Raw genomic sequence first — 26,601 nt, 5'->3', positions numbered from 1 at the left:
TTCAGTGCCCAGTTAAACTATGGAACTCCATCCCACAGGAGGCAGTCCATGTCCATGAACCTGGATTGCTTTAAAAGAGGACCAAGCAATTCATGGAGGATAGGTAAAAAGGTAAAGGACCCCTGGACGGTTAAGTCCAGTCAAAGGAGACTCTGGGGTTGCGGTGCTCATCTTGCTTCAAGATGAGGGAGCCGGTGTTTGTCTGCAGACAGCTTTTCCGGGTCATGTGGCTAAACCACTTCTGGTGTGACAGGACACTGTGATGAGTGCCACGGAAGCGTCGTTTATCTTCCCACCACAGCAGTACCTGTTTATCTACTCACACGGGTATGCTTTCAAATGGTTAGGTTGGCAGGAGCTAGGACAGAGAAACAGGATCTCACCCCATTGCATTGATTCGAACCACCGACCTTCCGATCAGCAAGCCCAAGAGGTTCAGTGGTTTTGACCACAGGACCACCCACTCCCTTATCATGGAGGATAAAGCTATTGATGGCTACTAGCTACAATGGCTATGTTCTTCCTCCACGGAGGCAGTAATGCTTCTGAATACCTTCTGATAGAAGCCACAGGAAGAGGATGTGCTCTTGTGCTTGGATCCAATTTGCCACTTCCACAGAGGCCTCTGGTCTGCCACTGTGAGAACAGGATGCTAGACTTAGGCAGACCACTGACCTGATCCTTCAGGTTCTTCTTAAGTTCTCAATGGCTCAGCATCCACTGCCAAATTGCGTTTACCTCAGACATTGCCCTCAAGAACCTAAAGGCTGACTGATAGTGACTTGCCAAAGTCCACTTTGCCAGGTTAGATTTAAAACAGGGTCGTCGCAGTTCACAGGCTTCCTGGTCGGCGGTGGCGGCGGGGTGGGGAGGGGGACATTGAGCAAATTAGTCTGCCTGGCTTACAGCCCCCCTCCCCAAATTTCTGTAAGATGCTCGCCTTCCTTCTTTCAAGGCTCCCGCGATCAGAGTCAGCAAGAGTTGCAACACAAGCCATGGGGGCAATTAAAAGAAAAGTCGTTGCACGCAAGTAAAATAAACAGCTCCAAATAGCTCTGGCATGATGGGAGCTCAGAAATACCTGCTTGATCTGCTGACTTGAAACCAATTCCCTACAGCAGTTAACGGTAAAGCCCCCCGTCCCCCGCTGAGTTCAAAGGCAGTCTTCTCTTAGCTGTAACAAGCCCCGGCTGAAAGCTGCCAATGTCCCCCCCCCCCCCCGCCTGCAAACTTGACAGTGGAAACTGAGTTTCGTATTACACAAACATTCCCAGGAACCTTTAAAAGCCAAGGCACATCCACCACCTCAGATTTAGACCTCTCCCTTCTCGACAGTCACATTTCAGATTCTTTTGTACCCGGTCATGAAACGAAAAAACGTTTACCATCCTCTTAGCCCCTTAGCTTACACGATTCGGAAGCTTTGATTTGGAATACAAGTGGATACGTGCCTGTGAATATCTCAGTGCCTGGGCCTCTGCCACGTAAGAACAACTCTCTCTGTCCTGCACTGCCTAAAACTCACAAGCTTTCCTTTGTGCGTGTGTGAGGACGTGCCACTCCGCGTTAACAGCTGAAACAGGCAACTTATTTCCTTTGTTCAATAACAGGGGTTTGTGCCGATCGCTTGGCTTTGCAGGGTGCCTGTGGCTAAAGCAGAGTTCCAGATAGCAAAATTGTTGGTTCTGGACAACCTTCTGGCATTACCTCGTTCATATGGGAGTATAAGGCACCACAGAATTCAAATCAGGGACTCTGGCTGCAATGTCCAAGAACTTTACTCCCCACACTTCTTGGAAGAGAAAGGTGTTGGCCCTGAACTTTCCTGCTCTACAGCACCACCAAGGTGCTGCAACTTGTCCACCCGGCCAGACCAGGAGATCTGGGGAGCCAATAGGAGCCTGCCTGAAATTGTGTAACTGTTGTTTCTGCTTGGTCAGAATTGGAGAAAATTGTCAGAAAGAGCTTCTGATTTGGAACCAGGGCATCTGCTTGAGCTGGACTATATATCTGACCCTCTGAACTGATGGTGTTCCAGCCTGGGTCTTCCACATTGGTACTCAAAAAGTTCAAGATGGCCATTAAAAATAAATGAATAATTCCATATATACCTGAGCTGAAACTACTCAATTTTTCCAGGGACACATTTAGCCATGCCAATCATCATCATCTCCTACTTTTCTCTCTCCTACTTTTATGTTATCCTCACTTGTGCTTAGCAATGTCATCACACAGCCATAACTGACTGGCCACACAATATGACATCATCCTACTTACTGCACAATTCTTGATTAGTTGGGATCACCTAAGTAACTCTTCAAGGAAGAAGGTGAAAGCAGCAGCCGGGGATTAGGGGGTTGGTAGAAATCACACTGAAGAAGCAGTAACCAGGCCCAGAGGCAACAAGGGTGCCAAACAGGATGGTGTTGTTTTTTTCAGAAGTCAAGCATTTGCTCCATCTAAAAAACTTCCCTAGAAGAATTTGTGTCCTACTGAAATTTGCTAGCTGCTCCCTAAAAATCAAAATCAAAAACTGGAGACTACCCAGAGCACCTATAAATTATGATCATAAGAATGAATTTCTTGACAAACTGATGATGCTCAGTTCACCATCAACCTGGAGATAACACATGTGCTGTTTCAACAACATTGAGGTGCATGATGCTCTATTATTATTTTTTTAATCTGTATACTGTCTCTATGGAGACTGGCAGCCTTTTAGTCTGGATGACGGCATATCTGGGTGCTCCTGTTTATTAAATCCCTTTCTTCATGAGCAAAGCTTGCCAATGGCGAACAATGTCTGGCAGTTTTATGTTGCTTGTAAGTCTACAAGGAAATAGGCCATCAGACTCATTCCTGGCAAGACCTTTTCCTCCTCACCGCCTGTCTTAATCAGATGGATTTCCAGTGCAGCTAGGTCAAGGTTAGATCACCCTGGGGGCCCAGAGATGAAAGACTTTTTGCAAGTTTTTTTCCCCACTAGGAAGTGTATAACAAAAGAGAGAGAGGGAGAGAAGATAGTAGACTACAAAAGAAAACAAAATTAAAAAGAAAAAAGAAAAGAGCCCACATACAGCACAGAAACGCAATCAGGCCGGTAGAGGAACAGCAAAATAGCACATGAAAGGAAGGAAGCAAGCATTAAGTGTTTAGGATAAATGGTTCACAATATGTGGGGTTGTCCTGGCACACATTCTGATCCCTGGGGGTAGGTGTCAACATTCCTCATCTCCCAGCACATCCTCAAGCTATTGGGCTGCTCCAAAGCTTCCTTAACCCTCATGGCTTATCCCACTGACCTTCCAATTGTAACAGATTTTCCTTCCTGCACCCTACTCAAGGGCAGTATGGTTGGGCACATGCCTAGGGTGCACACCCCAACAAGGGGCTCGCTGGCCACCCCCTCCGTGGACCTCCTTCTCCTCTGCTTACTCACTTGCCTCTCACTCTGGCCCAGAATAGTGGTGTGGAGGAAGAGGAACAGGAGGAGATGTCACGTCACTGCTTGCTCTTTGGCCCTCAAGACTCGCTAGGGAGCAGGAGGTAGAAATAAGGACGAAGAAGAAGAACAAACAGATGGAGCAGCTGGGGATAATGGTAGTGTGGAAATAACATTTGCTGAGGGAGTGGTGGGGAGGCTCCATGAAGGGTTCTTGTCAAAGATCCCTCTGAAACCTGGAGCCAACACTGCCCCATTTGCCACCAAGAGTTTAAAGCTCCACCCTTATATGTAGATAAATATTTATTGCATTTATATCCTACCTATTTTCTCCAAGGAGCACAAGGTGGTGTGCACAGGTCTCCCCCTTCTCTTTTAATCCCTACAACAACCATGTGAAGTAGGCTAGGCTGAGAATATTTCAATAATTAACAACAACAACAACAACAACCAATTATCTGCCTCACAGGGTTGTTGATAAAGACAAAATGTTCTTTGGATACGGCAAACTTAATTAATGGCCTACAACAGGGGTCGGCAAGGATTACCTCACCAGGGCTGGTTCACTCTGGTGGAGATCCCTTCGCGGGCCTTAGCACACACGCGTAATTTCCAGCGTCGGCATCTGTGTAAGCGCATATGCGATTTCCGGCGCCGCGGAAGCAAGTTCCCGCGCTGCGATGTGCCTGTTTAGCACAGTGCGTGGGGGCTCACCGAGCGGGTGGCTCGTGGGCCTGTTAAACGACCCCCATGGGCTGCTTGTGCCCATGGGCCTTAGGTTGCTGACCCCTGGCCTACAACTATACATGTCTATTCAGGAGTAAATGCCACCAAGTTCAGTGCTGCTTATTCCCAGGTATGTGAACAGTCTCAGGAAGTATAATTTGATTAAACAGTCTCAGGAAGTATAATTTGATTAAACATGAAGCAGACCAGGTCTTGGACACTTAGAAGCAGGGAAAGAGGTAAACAAAACTTCAGTAAAACAGCACATATTTCTTATCCCGTCTAAGGCTATGTCACTATTTGATGGAATAGCCATATCTTAAGGAGCAATCTACAAGCATTAGGAAACAGAGACTGAAACCCATTATCTTACAATGTGAGAAACTATTTTCAGGTGCCTTCAGCCACCTTCTGTGAACTCATTGTTAGCCTACTTAGCTGAAGTAGGAGAGCTGCATTACTCTCATGTGTATAAGCAACACGGAACACTACTGATGTTATTTATCTCATCTTACAATGTACAGGCTGCCTTTTCCAAGCAAAGGTGGCAGCGATGGGGCTCTGGCTTTTGCTCCAAAACTGATGGCCAGGAAAGCAGCAGAGTGAACAAGATATGATAGAAACTCCCCTATGAGGAAAGGCTGCAGTATTGGGGACTTTTTATTTTGGAGGAAAAGTGATAAGAAATTTATAAAATTATGCATGGCATGGAGAGAGTGGGTAGAGAAAAAGATTTCTCCTTTGCTTATAACACTGGGACTCATGGACTTCCAATGAAGCTGCATGTTGGAAGGTTCGTGACAGACAAAAGAAAGCACTTTTTCATGCAGTGCTCAAACTATGGAACCTGCTCCCACAGGAGGCAGTGACGACCATCAACTTGTATGGCTTTAAAAGAGGACTAGACAAATTCATGGAGGATAAAGGTATCAATGGCTAATAGCCATGAAGGCTATGCTCTGCCTCCACAGTTGGGGGCAGTAATGTTTCAGAATACCAGCTGGGGAAAATCACAGGATGGGAGAGAGCTATTGTGCTTGGATCCTGCTCACCCATTTCCCACAGGCATCTGGTTACCCCTGTAAGAACAGGATGCTGGAGTAGATGAGCCACTGACCTGGTCCAGCTAGCTAATAAAAAATAATAATAATGCCCACCTGGCTGGGCTGCCCCAGTGACTCCTTTCTCATGTTCTTAACTGAAGAGAGGAGCAATGTGAGTGTGGTACTTTTTAATTCTGTTTATGGCGAGCATGCTACAATTTCACTTGTTTGTTAAATTTGGAAGTCACTTTCCCATGAAATGGTGCTCAGAGTGGCCAGCAATAACACATACTGAAGCTTGCCGATGCAGTCGGAGTTGATGGTTGAGGAGTACAATTGGAGCTGGAGGGGCTTTCCCAGTGTTGTATCTAGCCAAGTTCTTCTCAGTATGAGCCCACTGAAACTGATGGACCTAATTCAGTTGTGTCCAGTAACCTCAGTGGGTAAACTGTGAGTAGAACCAACAGTGGATACAGTGTTATGTTATGCAAGCCCGTTGGGAGTCTCCCTCCCAACAATGCATGCCACTGAAATGGTCAGGTGCCACATACCATGGGTGGGGCTTCCATCTTGACTTCTTAGTCCAGGCTATACTGGCCCCAAGACATCACTGAAACAACTTTATCTTCATCCTCAGCTGCAAGATCACCAATTGTGGTCCTGCACCATCATTTTCATCCTCCTCCAAGGTCCTGACCTTGCTTTACCTTCCAGAACCTTGGGCCTCCATATGCTATTGCCACCATCACCTTCCTTCACTTCTTGCCATCATGATTGATCAAGACATAGAGGGAGAGGCTTTAGTCATGGACATTATTTATCTCAGGGCATCGCAGTGATAAGTGTGCCTAGGGAGAGAAAGACTAATGTCCTTACCTCAAATTTTAGCTGCTTCTTGACACTGGTACGTGTATCAGTTTCCTTCTCCACTTTCTTTTCATCGCCACTGCAAACTCCATCTGTCTTCTCTGGAGGCAAAGCCACTGGGGGAGGTGGGAGAAGAGAGAAATTCAGAAGGCTGCCTTTAGTCACTTGTCACATCAAGACACCTCATTATTCTGCGATTTCAACTCAAAACTGGGTTCTCAACTAATTTTGTACACAAATATGTGGAGTAATTGTTTTATGTGAAGTTCTACTGAAAGGTCGAGTCTACAGAGTCATTGGTTTAATGTCTGAAAATTCTATTTGAATGCTAACAAAATACACCACCAGTACAGCATCATCTTCGATTAAAATGCCCTCTGGGCAATGAAGCAGGAACCAAAGAACTTACACACCCAACAAAAAAAGAAAATGAAAATACAGCAGATTAATTAAGGAGAAATGAAGTCTTAAGAACCGAGATATCCCTTCCTTTTGTAAACCGCTTTGAGGTTTATAGTTTTTTAAAAACAAGTTGTATATACATTCTGAGAGAGAGAGAGAGAGAGAGAGAGAGAGAAAGAGAGAAAGAGAGAAAAAGAGAAAGAGAGAGAGAGAGAGAGAAAGAGAGAAAGAGAGAAAAAGAGAAAGAGAGAGAGAGAGAGAGAGAGAGAGAGAAAGAAAGAAAGAAAGAAAGAAAGAAAGAAAGAAAGAAAGAAAGAAAGAAAGAAAACTGTGCAGCATCTTGTTCAGCATCTTCTAGATCAGAACAACATTCTGACAGGACAATATTTGCTCTCCATTCCTTTATCATGTTACATCAGCACTGATATCATACTAACTAAGTTTAGTGCAAACCACAGATCATATACCTGATTCTAACTATGGTTGCACACTGTAGTTTTAATGTAAACTGTTGTTAGTTTTAAATCTGAACCATTGTGTAATACTGTGCCATGGCTAAGTCTGAAAACGGAAAGGTGGAATTTGCACTTTTCACTTTTTTTTCAAATTTGCTATAAAGTATTAACTTTTATGACATTGCAAAATATTAATTCACTCATACAACAGTATTTGTCAAGCCTATAATGGATTTTTAAAACAACAACAACAACCAGACTGTTGCCAAAATTTTGCTCTTCTGCCAATCTTAAAATAAGATTCTTCATTCAGGCACAGAGAACAAACCCGATGGAGCATAAATACTCCCAGTTTCTTAAACATCACAGTTTAATCTTTCGGCATATTTGGAAAGATTAAATTAAACATTGAAGTAACAATTCCTAGTAGGGACGTGGGTGGCGCTGTGGGTAAAACCTCAGCGCCTAGGACTTGCCAATCGTATGGTCAGCGGTTTGAATCCCCGCGGCGGGGTGAGCTTCTGTCGTTCGGTCCCAGCTCCTGCCCACCTAGCAGTTCGAAAGCACCCTTAAGTGCAAGTAGATAAATAGGTACCGCTTTCTAGCGGGAAGGTAAACGGCGTTTCCGTGTGCTGCGCTGGTGCAGCTCGCCAGAGCAGCTTCGTCACGCTGGCCACGTGACCCGGAAGTGTCCTCGGACAGCGCTGGCCCCCGGCCTCTTAAGTGAGATGGGCGCACAACCCTAGAGTCTGTCAAGACTGGCCCGTACGGGCAGGGGTACCTTTACCTTTAACATTTCCTAGCAGGTGAAAACTGTCCCAGGATGAATTAGATCCTTAAAATCGGGGTGGAGAGCAGATATGGAGGGAGGATGCAGAAGGGAAAACATGCCATATAAATGACTTGGAAATACTTTAAAAATACTGAATGCAGGCTGAATACTGAATTTTCTGCTCATTTTACCTGAGATCGGGTTGCTAGGGGACTGTTGCCTTTAAAACTCTCCTTTGTATTTCAACATACTGAGCACTCCAATTTCAATTGGAGAGTCGCTCTCTTTCTATCTTGTTTTAAACAAAATCACATAAATATCCGTGTATAACTTTATTATTTATTTATTTGTTTATTTCCTGCCATTCAGCCTAAGGTCTCAGGGTGGGCTACAACATTAAAACACACAATATTAAGAACAGCTTGAACAACTTACAAACACAAAAATAAATTGGGTTCTAAAAATATACACCTTAAGAGTCAAAAGCCAGAAAAAGGGCTGGTGTCCATGTGCCTCATTGGTCCCTCCCTGCCCGTGCAGAAATAGGACATGAAAGAGTCCAAAGGCCTTAACAAAAGGGCACACTGGATCAGCGAGCAGAGACTTGACCTGATTGCTGTGCAAATTAATGTACAGTGGTACCTCTGGTTATGAACTTAATTCGTTCCGGAGGTCCGTTCTTAACCTGAAACCATTCTTAACCTGAGGTACCACTTTAGCTGATGGGGCCTCCCGCTGCCACCGCCACCGTGCGATTTCTGTTCTCATCCTGAGGTAAAGTTCTTAACCCGAGGTACTATTTCTGGTTTAGCGAAGTCTGTAACCCGAGGTGTTTGTAACCCGAGGTACCACTGTACTTGGGATTGGGGGGAGCAGCATGGCAAGCCCCCTCGGTCCTGTTCCAAAGATAGCTGGAGGAACCAGAAGCCACAAAACTACCTGGGCTTCGCTGATTACATGAATTGCTGCTCTGAGCTTGTGGCACTCTTTGTCTAGAAGGGAATACAATAAGCACGGACAGCTGTTGGATTCATAGTTGTTTGTTAGGGTCAGGGTGCGATATTGCCACAATCTATTTCCCCAATGTATACAATTGGGCAGTTCCTCATTCAGGCACCAGTTAGGTGTAGTCGGAGGCATTGTACTGGAAATTGTAGCTATGAGAGTTCATGTTTTATTACTGGAGTTTACCTTTGAAATGTGCACTTCCCCTAATTTTGTAACACTGCTCTTCAGACACATAATGCATACAAAAATTCATATATTAGTGAAAATTGTGTGTGTGTGTGTGTTTGTGTGCATGCATGCGTGTGTGTGTGTGTGTGTGTGTGCGCGCGCGCGCACATATGTTAGTGAAAATTACATTTCAAAATGTATTAGAAATGGGGAAATTGCTTTGCAAAACTGTACCTATTAGGGAAAATGGCATACAAAAATGTGTACGTCAGATGAAATTCACTGATGAATTTTCATGAGGACATCACAAAATATCACAAACCGTTGTGGACATGTGGAGAACTGAACTTAAGAATGGAAAAATGTGAAACTGAGACAAACCGAATTGGACAGAAACCCCGATCACTAAACGGAACAAAAATGTACTGAACGTAGCTATTAAATAAAATGTAGATGCTTGTCTGGGTGAGTTAAAACCATAAACTGAGAAACACCGTTGAGCTACATGCCAGAGTTCAGCTACACACAATGAGAACTTCCACCAAGAATCTTGCCAACAATATTAAATCTGTCCAGACTAGACTGCTATCTTAAAAAAGAGGAAAGCATTAAAAGGCTCCTGTTACCAGTGTCTGAGACGTTGGAAAAAGATCCATGGACAGTATCATTACTTGAAAAATATCCACTGACTTCCTCTTCAGATGCCAACTCCCCACCCCACCCCAAGAGGCACACTGTTGGTCATAAGACCTTGGCCTTGCAGTTACAGAAAGCCATAGTTTGCTCCTTATGGGAATAACGGCAGACAGAATCCAAACATCCTATTTTCAACGGTCATCTACTTTGTGACATTGGAGGCTGGTGCTATAGAGACACAAACTCAAGGCCAGGTTCCAACTTGAAGAGAGCATTGAGATGGTCTCCCTTAAAGTTGCAAGGAGAGGCACAAGCTACTTTAAAGTGAGGAAGCATGGAAGAGTAGTTAGTAGGCTTTTCCAGCTTTATTTGTATATGTCTTGAGCCCTGCAGAGACATCAAGAGGTCTAGAGTCCAATGATCTCAGGGACAACACGAGAACATAAGAGCTTCCTGGATCAGGCCAATGGAGTCATCTCTACCTTGTGTGACAGTGAGTTCAACAGTTTAACTATGCACATGAAGAAATCCTTTCTTTTATCTGTCTTAAATCTTCTAACATACAGCTTCACTGGATGTCCACGAGTTCTAGTGCTATAAGAAAGGGCAAGAAACATTTCTCTATCCACTTTCTCCATGCCATGTTTTGTTTTATAAACTTCTATCATGTATAAACTTCTGACTTCTATCTTACTTGTCTTTCCTCTAAACTAAAAAGTCCCAAACACTTTCTTTATAGGAGAGCAACCTTTCTTAATAGGAGAGGGTCCTAGTGGGTTAGGACTCCACTGTCCCCGGGAAGCCTCAAGAGTTGCCAGAGGAAATATGCCAGGCATAGAGCTGAGTTGCAGGGAGAGACCAAGCAGAATGTCAGGGAAGGGGCCTGTTCTTGTGTCACCTGATGCTTCTGACCAGCCCTCTCCCATGCAGGCACCACCTCCGCCTCCCGTCAATGATCTTGCACCTGCAGAGGAGGCGTTAGTTGACAAGCCTAGCTCTGAGCCAGTGCTGCCTCGTCCTGCATTTCCTAGGACATGAAAATGCCAGTTCTGGCATGGACAGACAGTCCAAGCCCAGCCTACCCAATGGAGTGTTGAGTCTCCAACAGCAGCAGTGAGCTTTATGTAAAATCATTCTTGTCATCTCCTGGGGGCTACAAGAAGTCTATCAAGGTGACTTAATGCAGATTAATTACCATGTAGAATGTTTTAAAAGATGCCTGTGTGTTGGAGCTAAGGAATCTAACATGGAACCAGCAGGCTCTGAAGGGCCCACAGACACCTCAAGACCCCAAGGCGCATATACCTGTGCAACTAGCCTTGGATTGTGAAGCTGACCTTTAATTACACCATGGCCAGCTTGAAAGGGAAGTGCTCAAACAAAGAATTTGGCACCCGCTTGCTTAAGTCATCTGAGCTTACGAGGAACTCCACTGGCATGCACCTCTCCTCCACCAGTCACTGCTTAGGATGTCTACTGGGGCCCCTTGAAGTTATCGAGCCTATGCAAGCAAAGACAGCAGAGGGAAACGTTTTTGCAGTACAAGGGCTTCATTTCCTTCTGGGCAATGTGCCGAAAGACTTATGACAGTGGTGAGCGGAATCAGAGGCAAAAGTGAGTGGAGCAAAACATGCAAATTTTACCTTTGTACCATAGGCTCTCTCCTACACAACCATCATCATACAAGCAAGAGGCATTATCAGGGTTTAAAAGCATTTTCAAGCCAGGCAAAAACACATAGGGTACAAAGAAAGGGCCAGTGGGGTGTATGCCCTGAGGAGAGTTCCAGGGGCCAGATAGATATGCATGGAGGGCACCATTCAGCCCCCAGGCCTGAGGTTTCCCACCTCTACAGGTAAGAGGAAACTCCTGAGTTGAGCGTCCTCTCCCCCCTCCCACTGCCCCCCAAATACTGCCAAACAGGGCCCTTTCTTCTCATTTTTATTCAAAATTATTAGTGCGTCTCTGAAAAACATTGCATTTGTTTCTTCACAGTGTCCCTTTTCTCCGACTTTTTGCTATTAATTGGGAAATATGTGCCTTGAACGCCACACTACAATGTTCCTTTTCTATTTGAAACTGGAAATACAACAAAGCGAGGAAACTATTACATTTCAAACGTTGTGAAATACTATTCCTGCATTAAAGAAAGCTAATTGGCACAAGTATACTTACAGATGTCTTTTTGCCGAGGACAGTTAATTAATAACATCTATTTGTGAGAAAGAACAAGAGAGAACAAAAAGCATATGTGTAAGGGTGCTGAATCCATTACTGTCAATCTGCAGTCTGTGTTCAGGCTGTTGCTGAGTTTAACCAATAAAGGCAGGCAATAATACCACCGGCTCTTTAAGAATTCCATGCCAACGGGGATTTCTGACAAAATGCTTGGAAGTGGGTGCAGGGAGAGAACGATAGTTGGTTTGAATATTGCAGCCTTGTCACTTCTGAACCTCAATCTGAATATTCAGCAATCTGAAAATTCCAAAAACCCACCGTGCTTTCTACCCATGCACCATGAACTACATGTTCATGAAGAAATAGTATGCGTTCTTGTAAGATTTTAAACTCTTTACATCACACTTTCTGCATTCTCATGATACTTTTAATTCCTTTTGTGCCCTGGCCCCCAGTTGTGGATACTCAGCTCAATTATTGCCAAAGGCTTTAGTTCAGACTTCACTGTACAGACCAAACACAGATCAGGTTACAAGGTATGCAAGTCAGTGGTTCTATCAGAGCACTGAGGAACATGGCTAAGCAGATAAGATGTTATTCCCAACACTTGACATGCCCCCAAGCTCTCCTTTTGAAGAGCAAGGCAGGCGTCCCCATACTGGTCAACTCACTGTCCAATATTGCCATGGGCGCCTCCCTAGAGTTGGGTAGCAATCTGAAGATGGGAGGAAGAGCAGGAGTCACGTCAGGTGGCTCCTCCTCTACTCTTGAGATATCCAAAGAGAAGGACTTCCCCCTGAAAGTTTACTTGGCCCCTCCCCAGCATCCAAACCAGCAACTCTCAAAACACGGGAACTCTTCAAGATCCATTTCCCTAACCTCATCCCATTTCTCCTACCCATCATACCAGCCTTACCAAGACATTTTCTCAGGGCTCATGACACTTTGCACCAAACCACTGCCATTCTCTCAAACAAAATATGCATGCGCATGAACCACCTTTTTTTTTTTTTGCTTTTTGCATTCTCAAGGCCACAGACACAATGATGCCCTAGATCAAACAGGGTGCACACTTAATCCACCATGAGATGCTCCACACTGAAATAACTGCTGATTAATGCATTTAGCAATGAAATAATAATAGTAATAATAATAATAATAATAATTCTATGCTGCCCTTCAGCCGAGGATCACAAGGCGGTTTACAATATAAAAACACAAAAATACACAACATAGTAACAAACAAAAACAATTCCACCCCCACAGTTTAAAAGGCCATCGATTGTTTAATTAGCCAAAGGCCTGGGAGAAAAGGAATAATAAATACTCCGCTCTACAAAGTCCTGAAAAGCTTATCCATACATGCCTTGAAAATCATTTCCTGCTATATCATAGCTTTTAAGATCAACCATGAACAAGCCTTTTGCCGATACTACCCAGGTGGCGATTTTGAACAGAAAAAATGAGATATAAAGGCTTTCTTGGTGGCTGTCCAGCAAACTTGGAAATCTTTTATCCTGGAGACACATCAAAGTCGAAACAGACATGTTTTCCAGAAGAACAGTCAGATTTTTCTTGAATGGCCTGGATTTTGGAATTAAGCAACAGTGGGGTGATTCTATCATCTTTTATATAATCAAGCTAAAAAAGAAAGAAAGAAGCATTTTATAGGTTCAAGAGTTATTATTCTCTCCAAACTTTAGAGATTTGCGGCAAGGGTGGTGGGGAGAGAGAGAGAAAAAGAAAGACTAATTTAGATAAACAAAGAATGTTGTCAGGTAGCATTACACAGACTCATTTGTGGTTTACCAGCAGGGTCTTGATTTTGTGCCATCGGAAAGAAAACGTTCAGTTGGAGAATTGGCACAATCACTAATTAAGCATTTGAAGAGCCAGGAATGAAAAGAATTCAAATCAAAATTTTCAGGGCAAGATAGAAAGCAAAAGAGAACCTCAATTAGCTTCAGCAGACCAAGGATTTGACATGGCCAGCGCCAACCATGGTTTCTTGCTTTGATCCTTGTTAAATTCCAAAGCATTCCACACTTAAACCATGGTTTGGCTTGCTGACATAAACTCTGTCCCTAGATCACTTGTATAAGGAGACACCAGCACTGAGATACTAGCAAGATCTAACTGTCAAGGCAACTTCCAGACCATGTTTTGCTCACTATCTTAGCTTTGATTAATCCATGTATATAGTTTGCAAATACACTTCAAAACACTGTGCCACATCCTGGTTCACAGGACCATGATACAGGTCAGGGATGGGAAACCTGAAGCCCTCCAGATGTTGGACTTCAACTCCCATCAATTCCAGCCAGCCTGGTGAATGTTTAGGGATTATGGGAGTCCAGTAACTTCTGTTTTTGCAGTCATTTTTTTTACAAGTTTCCCATCCCTGATATAGGTTTTTAAATAAAATACAGGCAGCGACCGATTCTCATGAGGGTTATGTTCCAGACCCCCGTGTGTGTTGGCTGGGCCCCCGTAAGGCTGCCTTGCCCCCAACCCATGTTGCCCGTGTTTTCTGATGTTTTGGAGTTACTCTTGGGTTCGGTGCAATATGTGTGTGCACAGTCACACACATACAGCACCTACAGCAGCTGCTGCGTGTACTCAAATATAGGTTAAGGAAAGAACCATGGTTAGGTATTATGTCGGCACAAAACAGAATGCAGGATTATAGTTTCTTCAGCAACCTCTGGGCTAGCTGGACAAATAAGGCAGACAAATTCCATGTGAGCTGTACAGCCCTGATCATAAGAAACAACTAGTTTTCAGAGTTCAAATTAAAGGAGTCCTGTAACCAGGCAATTATCTTCAAATTCAAATTTCACTTTCAAGTTTTAATTCTAAGACATGAATGAAAAAGTATCATCACCCCCTGCTAAGCACATGGTTGCACTGATTGAAACATATTCCCCCAAGATGCTTATCTTCTGATAACCCCCCCCCCAACCGGGAAAAGGAGGTAGAAACCACCCAAGCCAAACAGAAATCAGCCTCCATTAGCAAAACCAAATGAGCGGGCCTGGTGTAGGTTAGAGACAAATGGTGAATGCTCTGTTCTGCCCAGGACTAAACATTACCTTGGCAAGCCCATTTTCCCCAAGGTAACACAAACACGGGGCATTTGTAAGAAGGAATCAATGGATGGAGACTATGCACTTATAGCTCGCGGCTTAAAGTCGGGCTACCTGCTCCACCAACACTATTTCCACTGCAAGTTTGGCAGATGGAACTTTTTGCCCTCAAGGGCACAATCTGGGCTGCAATACCAGCCCTCCTGAGCATTCTACCAGCTGAACCCCAAGAGCCAATCTCTGTCCACCAGGCCTTAGCCTCAGAGCTCACCCCTCACTCTGAGCCACCTGTACTGTGTAACAGGACTCTGACTAAGTTCCTCAAATGGATCTTGACCCCAACCAGGTTTTGACTACACACCTGCCCCCTCTGCCCTCTTCTGGAATAGAACTTAGTCCCACCCCCTGCCCCTGCAGTGGACCACAAATAGGTAGGCCCACAAGGTTGCAAACGGCCCTTCAGATAACCGTTACGTGCAGGAGTAGGCTTATGGCACCCAACAGATGTTGTTAGATTCCAACTCCCAACAGCCCCAGCCAGCATAACCAACGGTCAGGGATGGTGGGGGTTAAACAACATCTGGAGTGTAACAGGTTGGGTACCACAGGTTTAGAGCATGGGTGGGCAAACTAAGACCCGGGGCCATATCCGGCCCAATCGCCTTCTAAATCCAGCCCATGGACGGTCCAGGAATCAGCATGTTTTTACATGAGTAGAATGTGTCCTTTTATTTAAAATGCATCTCTGGGTTATTTGTGGGCCCTGCCTGGTGTTTTTACATGAGTAGAATGAGTGCTTTTATTTAAAATGCATATCTGGGTTATTTGTGGGGCACAGGAATTCATTCATTTTTTTACCCCAAAATATAGTCTGGCCCCCCACAAGGTCTGAGGGCCAGTGGACCGGCCCCCTGCTGAAAAAGTCTGCTGACCCCTGGTTTAGAGAATCAAAGAACAAAGCCAGCATCTTGAATTGGGAAAATAAATGAATAACAGCTGGCCAATGTAGCCAGTGTGGAATAGGTGTGACATAATCTGAACATCTGGTACTCACAAGCATTCTGCAGCTGCTGCTTTGTGTACCCAGAGGAGGAGCTGGCTGCTCCGGCACCAGGAGCGGTGCATGTGCTGTGCACCCGGGGGTGGAGCGAGTGTCCCATGGGGGTGGGGCAGCGAGAACGGGGGCACCACCACCCGCAGCAAGCATCCCAGGGGGGCACCGCCTGCGGTGAGTGTCCCAAGGTGGTGGCGCAGTGATGTCACCCCCCCTCAGGGATGACACCCGGGGCGGACTGCACCCCCAGCACCCCCTTCCTCCGCCAGTGTGTGTGCCAACTGTGGTTTAGACCACTGAGTGTCTAAAACCCAGTGGGACACACAACTCCATCTTAACAGCAATACTAGGCACTTCCGGTTGGCAAGGGCTACAAAATTTTGCAGAGTAGGTGTCAACTGATACCAACCTGCTTAGCGTTCTCATGGCAGTGCCATGGGGAGTGAGCCCAAAATGTATTTGCATTTACAATAACTTTGGAAGACAGATTCCAGTGGCTTGATCTCTGTTTGCCGTGGCTGTTTGTTGGTAAGGGACATCTCATTTGTTGCTCTCTCTCTCTCTCTCTCTCTCTCTCTCTCTCTCTCTCTCTCACACACACACACACACACACACACACAGAGAGATACACTTTCTCCTTTCTTTTTTTTTAAAAATGTTTTTTTGACAGACGCTGCCAAAACATATGGCAGTTCTAAACTGCTATTAGTTAGCAATTATATCACTTCAGTACAAGCTCAGGCACCAAACTTCAATTCCTCACACTAAATTGTTTGATGAATTTATACCAGACAGTCCTTTCTCTTCCCAATTAGTGGCCTGGCTGGTATGTTTCATCAACAGCAACTGCCAGATTAAATGCCTTACTTGACCATCTTCACCCAACCTACTTTGATGTTCACTTTTTTCAAGCTTCAGAATACCTTTTGGATGAAGATCAGACGGCATTAAACAGAATTACTAATTAATTAAGCAAAGTTAAATTTTAAACACTGTTTGTTGTGTTAGCCAAAAGCCTCAACAGAACAGCCCTTTCCCATCTCTGCAGAGATCAAAGAAGAATGATTTCTTTCTCTACACCCCCCCCGCCTCCCTCTCCATGCATACACACACCCCTTCTCTCAAAAATTAGCAAGTTTGGGCTAGAATGAACTAATGATGAAATATTATACTGCTAAGTATCAAAAGCGTGGTGGTGGTTGTTTTAAAAGGCAAGGTTCCAAATTAATGCTAGGTATGCCCACAGATTCTCACCTGTTCTTACGGCCAGTTGCAACACCATAAACTTCCAATGTTGCACTGATACAGATTCTTCAGTGCAAATATTTAGGGCCAACCATACCAGCTTAACTGCACTGAGGTGTTTAAGTTATAATTATTACTGGCCTCAGGGAATTCAGTGACAAGGAATGTAAATATGGCTATTTCTTCTTCTTGTCAGAAACAAAGAGAAGTATATATAAAACTATTTTTTTTCAATCATATAGGGACAATATAGGGACAGTGCTTCCCCCCTTCCCCTCCAATTTGAGACTTTACAACAGCGGTTAGCAACGGGGGTCAGCAGGGAGCTGGTCCACTGTCCCTCAGACCTTGTGGGGGGCCTATCTATCTATCTATCTATCTATCTATCTATCTATCTATCTATCTATCATCTGATAGTGCATTAGTGGGGCATTTATACTGGACCGTCCATGCATCATTCTGCTTTATTATTTCCTTTTTTCCTGATACGCTTTCTCAATATTATTACATTATTGTTAACTGGGGGGGGCACTCTTTTGCAATGCAGTGCAACAAAGGCAGGACAGAAAGTTGTAGGATCTCATCAGGAAGTTTCGGATGTGCATGGATAGAATGAACATTAAATGAAGCAGTATGACTACCCCAAAAGGTTTGCAGGCACGAACAGTATTGAACATAGTTATTCACAAGCTTTTGTGGACTACAGAATCCCACCCCAACTATGTGTATTTACACTTCAGGATCACACTTACAAAGGCTTCATGCCGTAATAAGTCTGTTAATCTTTAAGGTGCCACAGGACTCACTTTTACTGCAAGGAGACTTAACACAGCTACCCTTCTGGAAAATCTTCCTCCAGCTATGAATGATGGTCTAGCAGAGGCTAAACTTGTGACTTACCGGGATGGCAAAAATAGGGAACTGTCACACATCCATCTGTGCTTGCCTTGCTGGGCCAAATTGTACAACTTCCTTTTTTACCTGGGCTTTTGACAACGGAGACACGTGTATTTAAGGGTCCACCTTTTTCTTGTAGCTACAGTTTGTTCTGAACTGTTTTTAATGTGGGGTGTTTTTTTTAAGTTGCTGTAACCCGCTCTTGGCCCTTATGGTGAAAGGTGGGTAAGAACTGAAAACAATAGCAACAGCATAGGAATAACTGCCTTCTAGTAGAATCACTCCATCAAGCTGAGTATTGTCTATGATTACTGGCAGCAGCTCTCCAACACTACCTGGAAAAAGTACTTGGAATCTTCTGAATGCAAGGAAGATGCTCTATGCCTAAACTACAGCCTTCCAATGTGGTGCCCTCCAGATGCTGTTGAACCACATCTCCCACCACCATTGGCCATTTTGGCTGAGGTTGACGGGAGTTGGGGGCCCAACCACATGTGGAAAATGCCATGATGGTTATCCCTGCTCCAGATTTTTTTGGATTTCAACTCATGTACAAACATAAGAGCTTGCTGGATCAGGCCAGTGGGTCATCTAGTTCAGCATCCTGTTTTTATCATAGCCAACTTTCTGCGTGCGGAGCAGATGTTCTGCTTCACCCACCGAAATTCCTTAATAGCCCTACTCTGGTTAATAGCCCTACTCTGAACCAAGGGGGCAAGAGGCAGGGGAGGGAAGGCAAATTCTAGATAGACCCACCCAGAATAATACACACCAAATTTCTCTTGTTTCCAAGGTTGCTTATTTTGGTTGGCAACTGCAATTTACAGATGCAGCAACACAGCACTCCTCTTGCACAACCCAAATTTTACATATTTATGTTTCCACAGTCTCTCTCTCTCTCTTGCTTTTTCATTTCGTCTTTTTTTTTTTTTTTTTTTTTGGTGTGGTCCCTTTAGGGTTTTGTTTTATTTTACTTTTAAAGTCTTAAGGAAAAGCCTACGCAACACTATTTAAATGAAGGCTGTGCGCGTAGGTAATGCCATTAATAATGCAGGCTTTGATTTCCGACCAGTCTCTTGTCTAACTTAGATGTTCAAGGAGAAAACTGGGTTTCTGCCACATTGGCAATGATAACAAGAGTTCTGAAGCTTACCAGGACGATAGAATAAGCATATCAACCTTTTCATCAAAATTGCTTCCCATGGGGAAAGCTGTCACTATGACCCTCGCGCAGCTCATCGCACAGACAGAACGCTGCAGAGACCGATCTTGAACGTTCTTTGGCGTGCTATGAACCAAGCATGCAACTGATGCTCCTGCTGTCACGGGCAGGTTTAGGAACATTTTTTAATCCATTGTATAAAACCAAGGGACTCACAGGGCTGCTGGCAGACACCAGCATCCTTGGGCAGCTACCAAGGGCACAAAATCCCAGCATAGCTCAGCGTTGTCACCTGCCCTCCAGCTCACCTACCCATCTCCTGGATTTGGGTATACCAAGTGGAAGGGGAGGGGAAGCTGATGTTTTTACCCTACCACAAAGCCCCATGGTGACTTTGAGTTGGAGCACTGTGAAAGTGTACCCCCATTGCTACATGTAGCTAGCTACCTGTCACTGCCTTTGGGTACCCACTGCATGAGGGAGGCTGGTGACTCCCAGAACAGAAGAGGTTGATCTGTTAGGGTAAGTGGGGCAGTATCCAGCCTGCCTTCTTTTTCACCGCCAGTCCAGAGGGCCCACCAACTTCCTTGTCCTTACAGAACTCAGCAAGGAGGAAGATGTGACAAAACTAGAATGAGATGGCTCTGCTTGTTGTTGGCTCTGCCTCCACATAGCACTGTAAATGCATGGTGTCAATATGGCCTGTGACATCTCTTTAAACAGTTATGGGTTTGCCCCAGAGCTGTAGTTTCCTAAGGATTCTGAGAGTTGTTAGGAGGCCCCTAGTCCCCTCACAGAGCTACAGTTCCCTGGGAAGGAGGACTGATTGTAACAAATAAAATAAATAATACACTTAACTGGTTTGGAGCAGAATCTGATGGGAATTTAATTGGGGATAGTTTAATTAAAGATAAACTGATATAAGGTGTCCTGCAAACTAACTGAGGAATTTCTCAGGGTGCAAAATTGGCAGGCTTGATTTAAAATTCTAAATTTACATCTTTGCACTTAAGTTAGTATGTGCACGTTCATGTCTCTGGGCCTATGACCCAAGTCTTCCAAGTCTCTAGAGGTGCCACTTTCTCTCACTGATTTATGTGGAACTACTTTGGCTAGATTATACCCTTCACCTCAGGGCCAGAGCCCATTCCTCTAGCACCCCAAGCTGTCTAGACAAAAGGCACCTTTGCTATCGAATGACTGAAACATCAAAAGCAAAGAATAGAATGTGCCCCTGCCTCTTGCTTGTCTGGATGAAGGACAGAGAGGTGCGTGAGAGCATATGTAGAAACTACTGTACAAAGGTAAAATTTACATTAGCAGCCCCGCCCATCCTTGCTTCTGGCCCCACCCATCATTGGTACGCGGCCCCCGGAACATTTGCCAGAATGGAATGTGGCCCTTGGTTTTAAAAAAGGTTCCCAACACATATAATGGAAATCCATGAAAGTCCTCCATTAGCAGTGTGTCTTCAACTTGTAGAAATTAAAAGCATCATTCAGTCTACATGCATATACGCATGTATAGACTGATAGATATGGATTAGATATAGATACAAAACCTTTCTTAGTGCAATGATATGCACTGTGGGTACACTAAGACCTTTTCACTGGCTATAGGACTAGCTGCATTCCAAGATCTGACTTACAGAACAAGAAAAACCTGAACACTTGCAGACCTTATTATTATTTTTTCCAAAGCAGGATGGAGTGGGAAGGAAAGGTTTCCACGTAAAATGAACAGCTGGTCTCCAGGTCATCTATACGGGAGAGGTGCTGCTCCAGGTTAATTTTCAGCAGCCTTCATGGTTTTTATTATTATTATTATTTGCTTTTAACTCACAGACTAATTGTGGTTCCATAAAATGAAATGAAAAAAAAACCCACTGTGAAGGAGAGACTGACTCTCCTCCAAATAAATGACATTTTTCTCTTTTCCTTCCACAGGAGAGGGGGGAAAAGAGTTGACTGGTGTTCATGCTTTGAGGTCTGGATATGATTGAGATGAAACATCTGTTAAAGCGGGGGGGGGGAGAGAATGTGAAGAGAAGCAAAAACTTGCCTCCCCCCACTAAAAATACATCTTTCCCCCCTCCTCCTCAGCAAACTTAAAACATGTGATGAAATTCAACTTTTAAAATATAACCCCGAAGCTACTTGAAAACTATAAAAGTCGCCTCAGAATCTGAGGCAAGTCAGAAATTCCACTGTTCACGCTGGGCTTTTATGAAGAGCAGACTTTAGGAGAGGGTGGGGGGGAAGGCTGTAATCTGTCTAGGTAACAAAGGCCACTTGTTCTGCCTGTGGAGCAAAAACTTTGGGTTTCTGCGGCTATTCCAAGCAGAAGTCGAGCCGAAAGCACACAATAGGCCCCTGGCTGCTCTCGCACTTTCAATCTGGGACAGCAAGCTGACCAAAGCAAGGTCCTCCCCCCATTTTTCTCTCTCTCCCTTCGCTTCCTCCTGCAATTGCTGCTGCCTATGTCTGTGCTTGGGTGTTTGATTTGCCAAGACAATGGGGTTGTTGTGTCTGAAAACATTCGTCCATCCATCTCCCCACCCCCGCCCCGCCCCAAGGGGCTTCCAGAATTTAACAAACTTTATGAAAAGATAGCTTGGAAATTCCATTTCCTCGGGTGATTCTCCCTAACTGGGATACTTGCTTTCGAGCCAGAAGAGAGAAGGGAGGGACTGTTAGTTCTACACACAACACTGGGGGGGGGGGGGCGCGGCTTGGCTCAGACATACAGTGCCATTGCCCCTGAACTTTCAAAGAAAAAGCAGTGGGTTGTGGGGTCGATAACTGCACCTTTGTGAAGATAGGGCATTCGGAATCAAGGGGCATCCTATTGTGCTCTATGGAGCTGAAAGGCTGTGGAATCAGAACCACGGTTTTTGGACATTTTTCGAGGAAACTTGAAGTTTCTTAGGAGGCTACAAGAGGTTCCACCATGAAAAACATTAGCCATGCCTTCCCAGAAGGACAGCCTGTCTACTGCTGCTTGTCTTTCCATCACAATGCAGAACTACAGGCTTATTGGCCATTTTGACTTCTCCCAGTTTCTCATTGTTCCTACTTCAAGTTCAGCCCCCATTTCCACATCAGTTTGCGATATACGTATATATATTCTTAAGAAACAATCCTCATCAGCATTTTAGTGCAGATTTCTCTCAATATACGCATCTTTCACAAAGCAATTTCCCCTTAAAATATAAAGCGCATTTGTAAGTCATCATCACTAATTCATGCATTTCAATGTACACTTCACCATAGCATATGCATTACTGGACAAGTTACTTGGCTGGAGAACTGCACTGCAAAAGCTGGGGAAATGTGAATGGGTGGTTGTGTTTGTGTTGTGTTGTTGTTTGGTTGTGTTGCTTCAGAAAGGACGAATTAGGTAGGTTTGCTTTTAAATGTGAACCGAATCGAATTTCTCAGACATCCCTACATTCCAGCGTGCAGTCAGTTTATCCAGGGCAACATGATTAAGATCAACATCCCTGGCCAATATCCATTGTGAACTGTGAGTCTTCCTGGGGATAGCATTCCACAAAAAGGATGCCGCAACAGAGATTGCACTCTCCCCAGTCACCATCCACCTCACTTACTTACTTACTTTCTGTTGTTATTATTCTTATTAATATTGTGTTCAGTCCTTGAGAACCTTCCATATTAAACAATGCAAGATGAAAACCTCGTGAAGTTTTTTTTGGCAAAGCAAGAAGGCTCAACCAAGCCAACGTCTGGAGTCCCTGAAGCATTCTATGCTACCACACAACTCTCCATGTCAACTCGAGTTCGGATTTCGCTTACTAAATGAACAGCTAGGAACAGAGGAAACTGCCTTACACTGAGTCAGACCACGGGTGCATCTCAGCACTGTTGACACTGACTGGCAGCTGCTTTCTGTGGTTTCGGGCAGCTGTCTTTTCTCATCCCTACCTGGCAACACCAGAGATTGAACCCAGGAGCTCTGGCACGCAATGCATGTGCTCTACCTCTGAGCTATGGCCCCAACAGACATACTTTCCATTTTTTCATTATTGCTCCCCTCTTTTCCCCGTTTTCTTTCTTTGTAGGGGTTTGAGAGAAGGGGTGGGTGGGAGGATCTTTTGTGGGGATTCTGTGGTCCTCCCAACACCCAGTCGTTTATCAGGGAGTATGGGTGGTAAGTGGCACTGTGGTCTAAACCACTAAGCCTCTTAGGCTTGCCGATCAGAAGGTCGGTGGTTCGAATCCCCGCGACGGTGTGAGCTGCTGTTGCTCAGTCCCAGTTCCTGCCAACCTAGCAGTTCGAAAGCACGCCCCCCAAAAGTGCAAGAACATAAATAGGTACCACTCTGGCGGGAAGGTAAATGGTGTTTCCTTGCGCTGTTCTGGTTTCGGTGTTCCGTTGTGCCAGAAGCGGCTTAGTCATGCTGGCCAGGCCACATGACCCAGAAAAAACTGTCTGCGGACAAACGCTGGCTCCCTCAGCCTGTAAAGCAAGATGAGCACCACAACCCCAGAGTCATCTGCAACTGGACTTAACTGTCAGGGGTCCTTTTTTATGGGTGTTTTAGTCCAACAACACTGGTTGAAGCCCCCAATTCTGGCTTAAACTCTGTTGGGATAGCACGATGTTCTGGGAGAAAGGGCAGCAGGAGAGAGAAGGCATCCATAACCAAAACCATAGCAACTTTGTTATAAACCGTTCATAACAAAAATCACACTTTCTTGACCATGACTCAAAAATGGGTACCGCTTTCAACAGCGCAGGCTAGAATTTTGATTCACTTTGCACAATATCAGTTATAAACAAGACCCTTCTAAATGCCACAGGGTGCGCTGGGCGGAGGATCAAGTAATAATCATTACTGGGCAATTAAAAGGAGAAAGGGGATCTTTGTTCCTCAAGCAGAATGAATTAAAACCACTGACATTCGCCTTGTTTCCAAAGAGGCTGGGTTCAAAACACTTCACTGTCTTGAGCCCTTGCTGTAGTCACTGTTCACCCACTGTGGTTGACCTTGAGCAGAGTTAGTCTCTCTCTCTCTCTTGGCTCGACACATTCAGCAATAGGCAGCCTTCTTTACCAATTCAGACAGTTTGTCCAATTGCCCAACAACTGCCTACTCTGACTGGCAGTGGCTCTCCAGGGTCCCAAGCGGAGACGGGTCTTCTCCACCCACTCACTTCCTGATCCTTTCAAGTAAGGATGCTACAGATTGACACACGGACGTCTCAATTGCTGTGTGTGTGTGTGTGTGTGTGTGTGTGTGTAATACCTATATGCAGCTATATCACTCTATTTCAGAATAAAAACAATAAAAACCCACATAAAAATATTAAAATTGGAAACCATCAACTATCAATTATGGGATCGCCCTGCAGAGGCAATTCCCCTTCCCAAGGAACTCTGAGATTTGTTGCTCTTTGAGGGGAATAGGGAACCCCTTTCAACTCTCAGCACCTTTGGCAAACTACAGTTCCTAGGATTATTTGGAGGAAGGCATGACTGTTTAAAGTGGCATGATAATGCTCCAAATGCATGATGCAGAAGTGGCCTGAGTCACTGTCAGATGGCGGTGAAACACTTTCAGCCTGACACTTTTTGAAGAAGGAGGGGGAAAAATCCAACAGGCCAAATCATTTTGAAGCAGCAGCTTGGGAGATTTAAATTACCAGTCTTTGTCAAGGGAATGGTTCGAACTCTCTTATACACACAAGGGCATACCTTCCTTGCCACTCCCACCCCGTAGAGCGCATGACAACACAAGACTTTCCTCTCATCTGCTGGTGAACAACCAACCTGCTTCTTACAATTTCCTGGATCGTTATACAACCGCAGGAAGCTGTCTGCTAAGCCCTACCAGTCTCGTGTTTCTTTGGCGATTTTCATCCTGCTAGCCAAGCTAAACAGTTTCAACTTGGCACCCAGCTGTAGCTCCAGCAGCAGCAGCAGTCCACTCCTGGCCAACCCGTTGTTTCATGGTACCTTTCCCATTTGCCAGCTTATCAGTTTCCAGCTCAGGTGGCACTTGGGTCCTTTTGGCACGTATAAAACATCACTTGGGTTTAGGGGAACCTCAGGCCCACATGCCCAACAAAGCAGTCTCTGCTTTTTCATCTGGCTTCCTGCAGTCCCCACCCCCCAATCAATGGCCTCTGGAAATCTGGCTTGAACTCATCTGGCCTCAAGCCCAATCTCTGTGGGCTGCATCAGCCAAGTTTGGGGTTCCACAGGAGGCTGGCAGGTCCAGGATGAAGGGGGATTCCAGCCAGAGGCCAAGGCAACGTGTGAGAAAGAAAGGGAGGGAGGACATTCCACAGAACTTGTTTCCGTGAAGTTGCTCTGTGCGACTTCCAAAAACAGATGCCTGCAGAGGAAAGGTGGCACATACAGCAACATGAGGATATGCATCAGAGGGCACATACGCACAATGCATTATGCATATGTACGGATCTGGGTAAGCCTACGAGAGGCTGCAGGTGAGGGGATGTAACCCTGTTGGAAGCAGGGAAAGGATTTCAGGGCTCCTGCCAATAGGTTGGTGGTGAGAGCCCAGAAGAGGCGAGGCACAGGGATCTGACCGGCTGCTCAATGAGACAATTTGCTGAAAAGCTGACTTGCCTAGGATGATTTTTATAAGCCCTGCAGAGCTGCTGCTAGTCTGTGTAGATCAGCCTTTCTCAACCTTGGGTCTCCATATGTTGTTGGACTACAACTCCCATCATCCCTGGCCACTGCTCCTGCTAGCTAGGGATGATGGGAGTTGTAGCCCAACAACATCTGAGGACCCAAGGTTGGGAACAGCTGGTGCAGACAGTACTGATCTAGATGGACCAATGGTTCAGTATAAGGCAGCTCCCTCTATCCCTATCTATTAATCGAGAGCACTCCTTTCCCAGGCTTTTCCATTTCTCTCTCGCTTTGTCCCTCTCTCCTGCCTTCCTACTGCTCCCCTTCACAATTGACCTCTGTATCCCATTTCATCCTGTTCCTCTCTGGCTACTTCCTCCTGGCTTTCTACTCCTGCATCTGGCCATCTCAGGCCATCTTCCCATTTCCCAGGAGATCCCACAGCCACCCATGGATGATGTCACTTCCAGGTGCCAGGAAGGGGTTCCATCTTGGTGCAAGTCTCGGGCTGTTCTCAGGCTACAGGCTGCAGAGACTGGGTCACTGTGCACAGGAGGATTTCAGCATGTATAAGCTGCCACACCAGCTGAAATGTCCTTTGCATTTACAGCTTCCCATTCTGAGCAGCTGCCAAGAGAGATTTATTTACTTTTGAAGAAGAGCAAGATGGTCAACGTATCCACCAGTGGCCAATATTAATCTCTGGTTTTATTTATTTTTATTTTTTGCTTAACTTCAGCATGCCCTGTGTGAAAAATTCATTTGTCCCAGATTTAGAGGGACTTGGGAAGCCAATAAATCAAAGACAGGCACAGGCTGAAATGGGCAACATTGGT

At 45.0% G+C, this 26,601-nt stretch overlaps 1 protein-coding gene across 3 annotated transcripts in view; it reads right to left on the bottom strand.

Annotated features, from left to right (window-relative positions):
- NKD1 (NKD inhibitor of WNT signaling pathway 1) overlaps nucleotides 1–26,601 on the bottom strand; it is a 132,457-nt gene that overhangs the window by 24,580 nt on the left and 81,276 nt on the right. For all 3 annotated transcript variants that reach the window (XM_083513729.1, XM_083513731.1, XM_083513730.1), the window contains one exon: nucleotides 6,088–6,194. In XM_083513729.1, coding sequence (XP_083369855.1) covers nucleotides 6,088–6,194 — 107 coding nt within the window. The remainder of the gene's footprint in view (nucleotides 1–6,087; nucleotides 6,195–26,601) is intronic.

Source organism: Podarcis liolepis, assembly GCF_965112155.1.
Source record: "Podarcis liolepis genome assembly, chromosome: 7".
Taxonomy (NCBI): Eukaryota; Metazoa; Chordata; class Lepidosauria; order Squamata; family Lacertidae; genus Podarcis; species Podarcis liolepis.
Note: the sequence above shows the minus strand (reverse complement) of the source record. Positions and strands in the feature narration are given on the sequence as shown.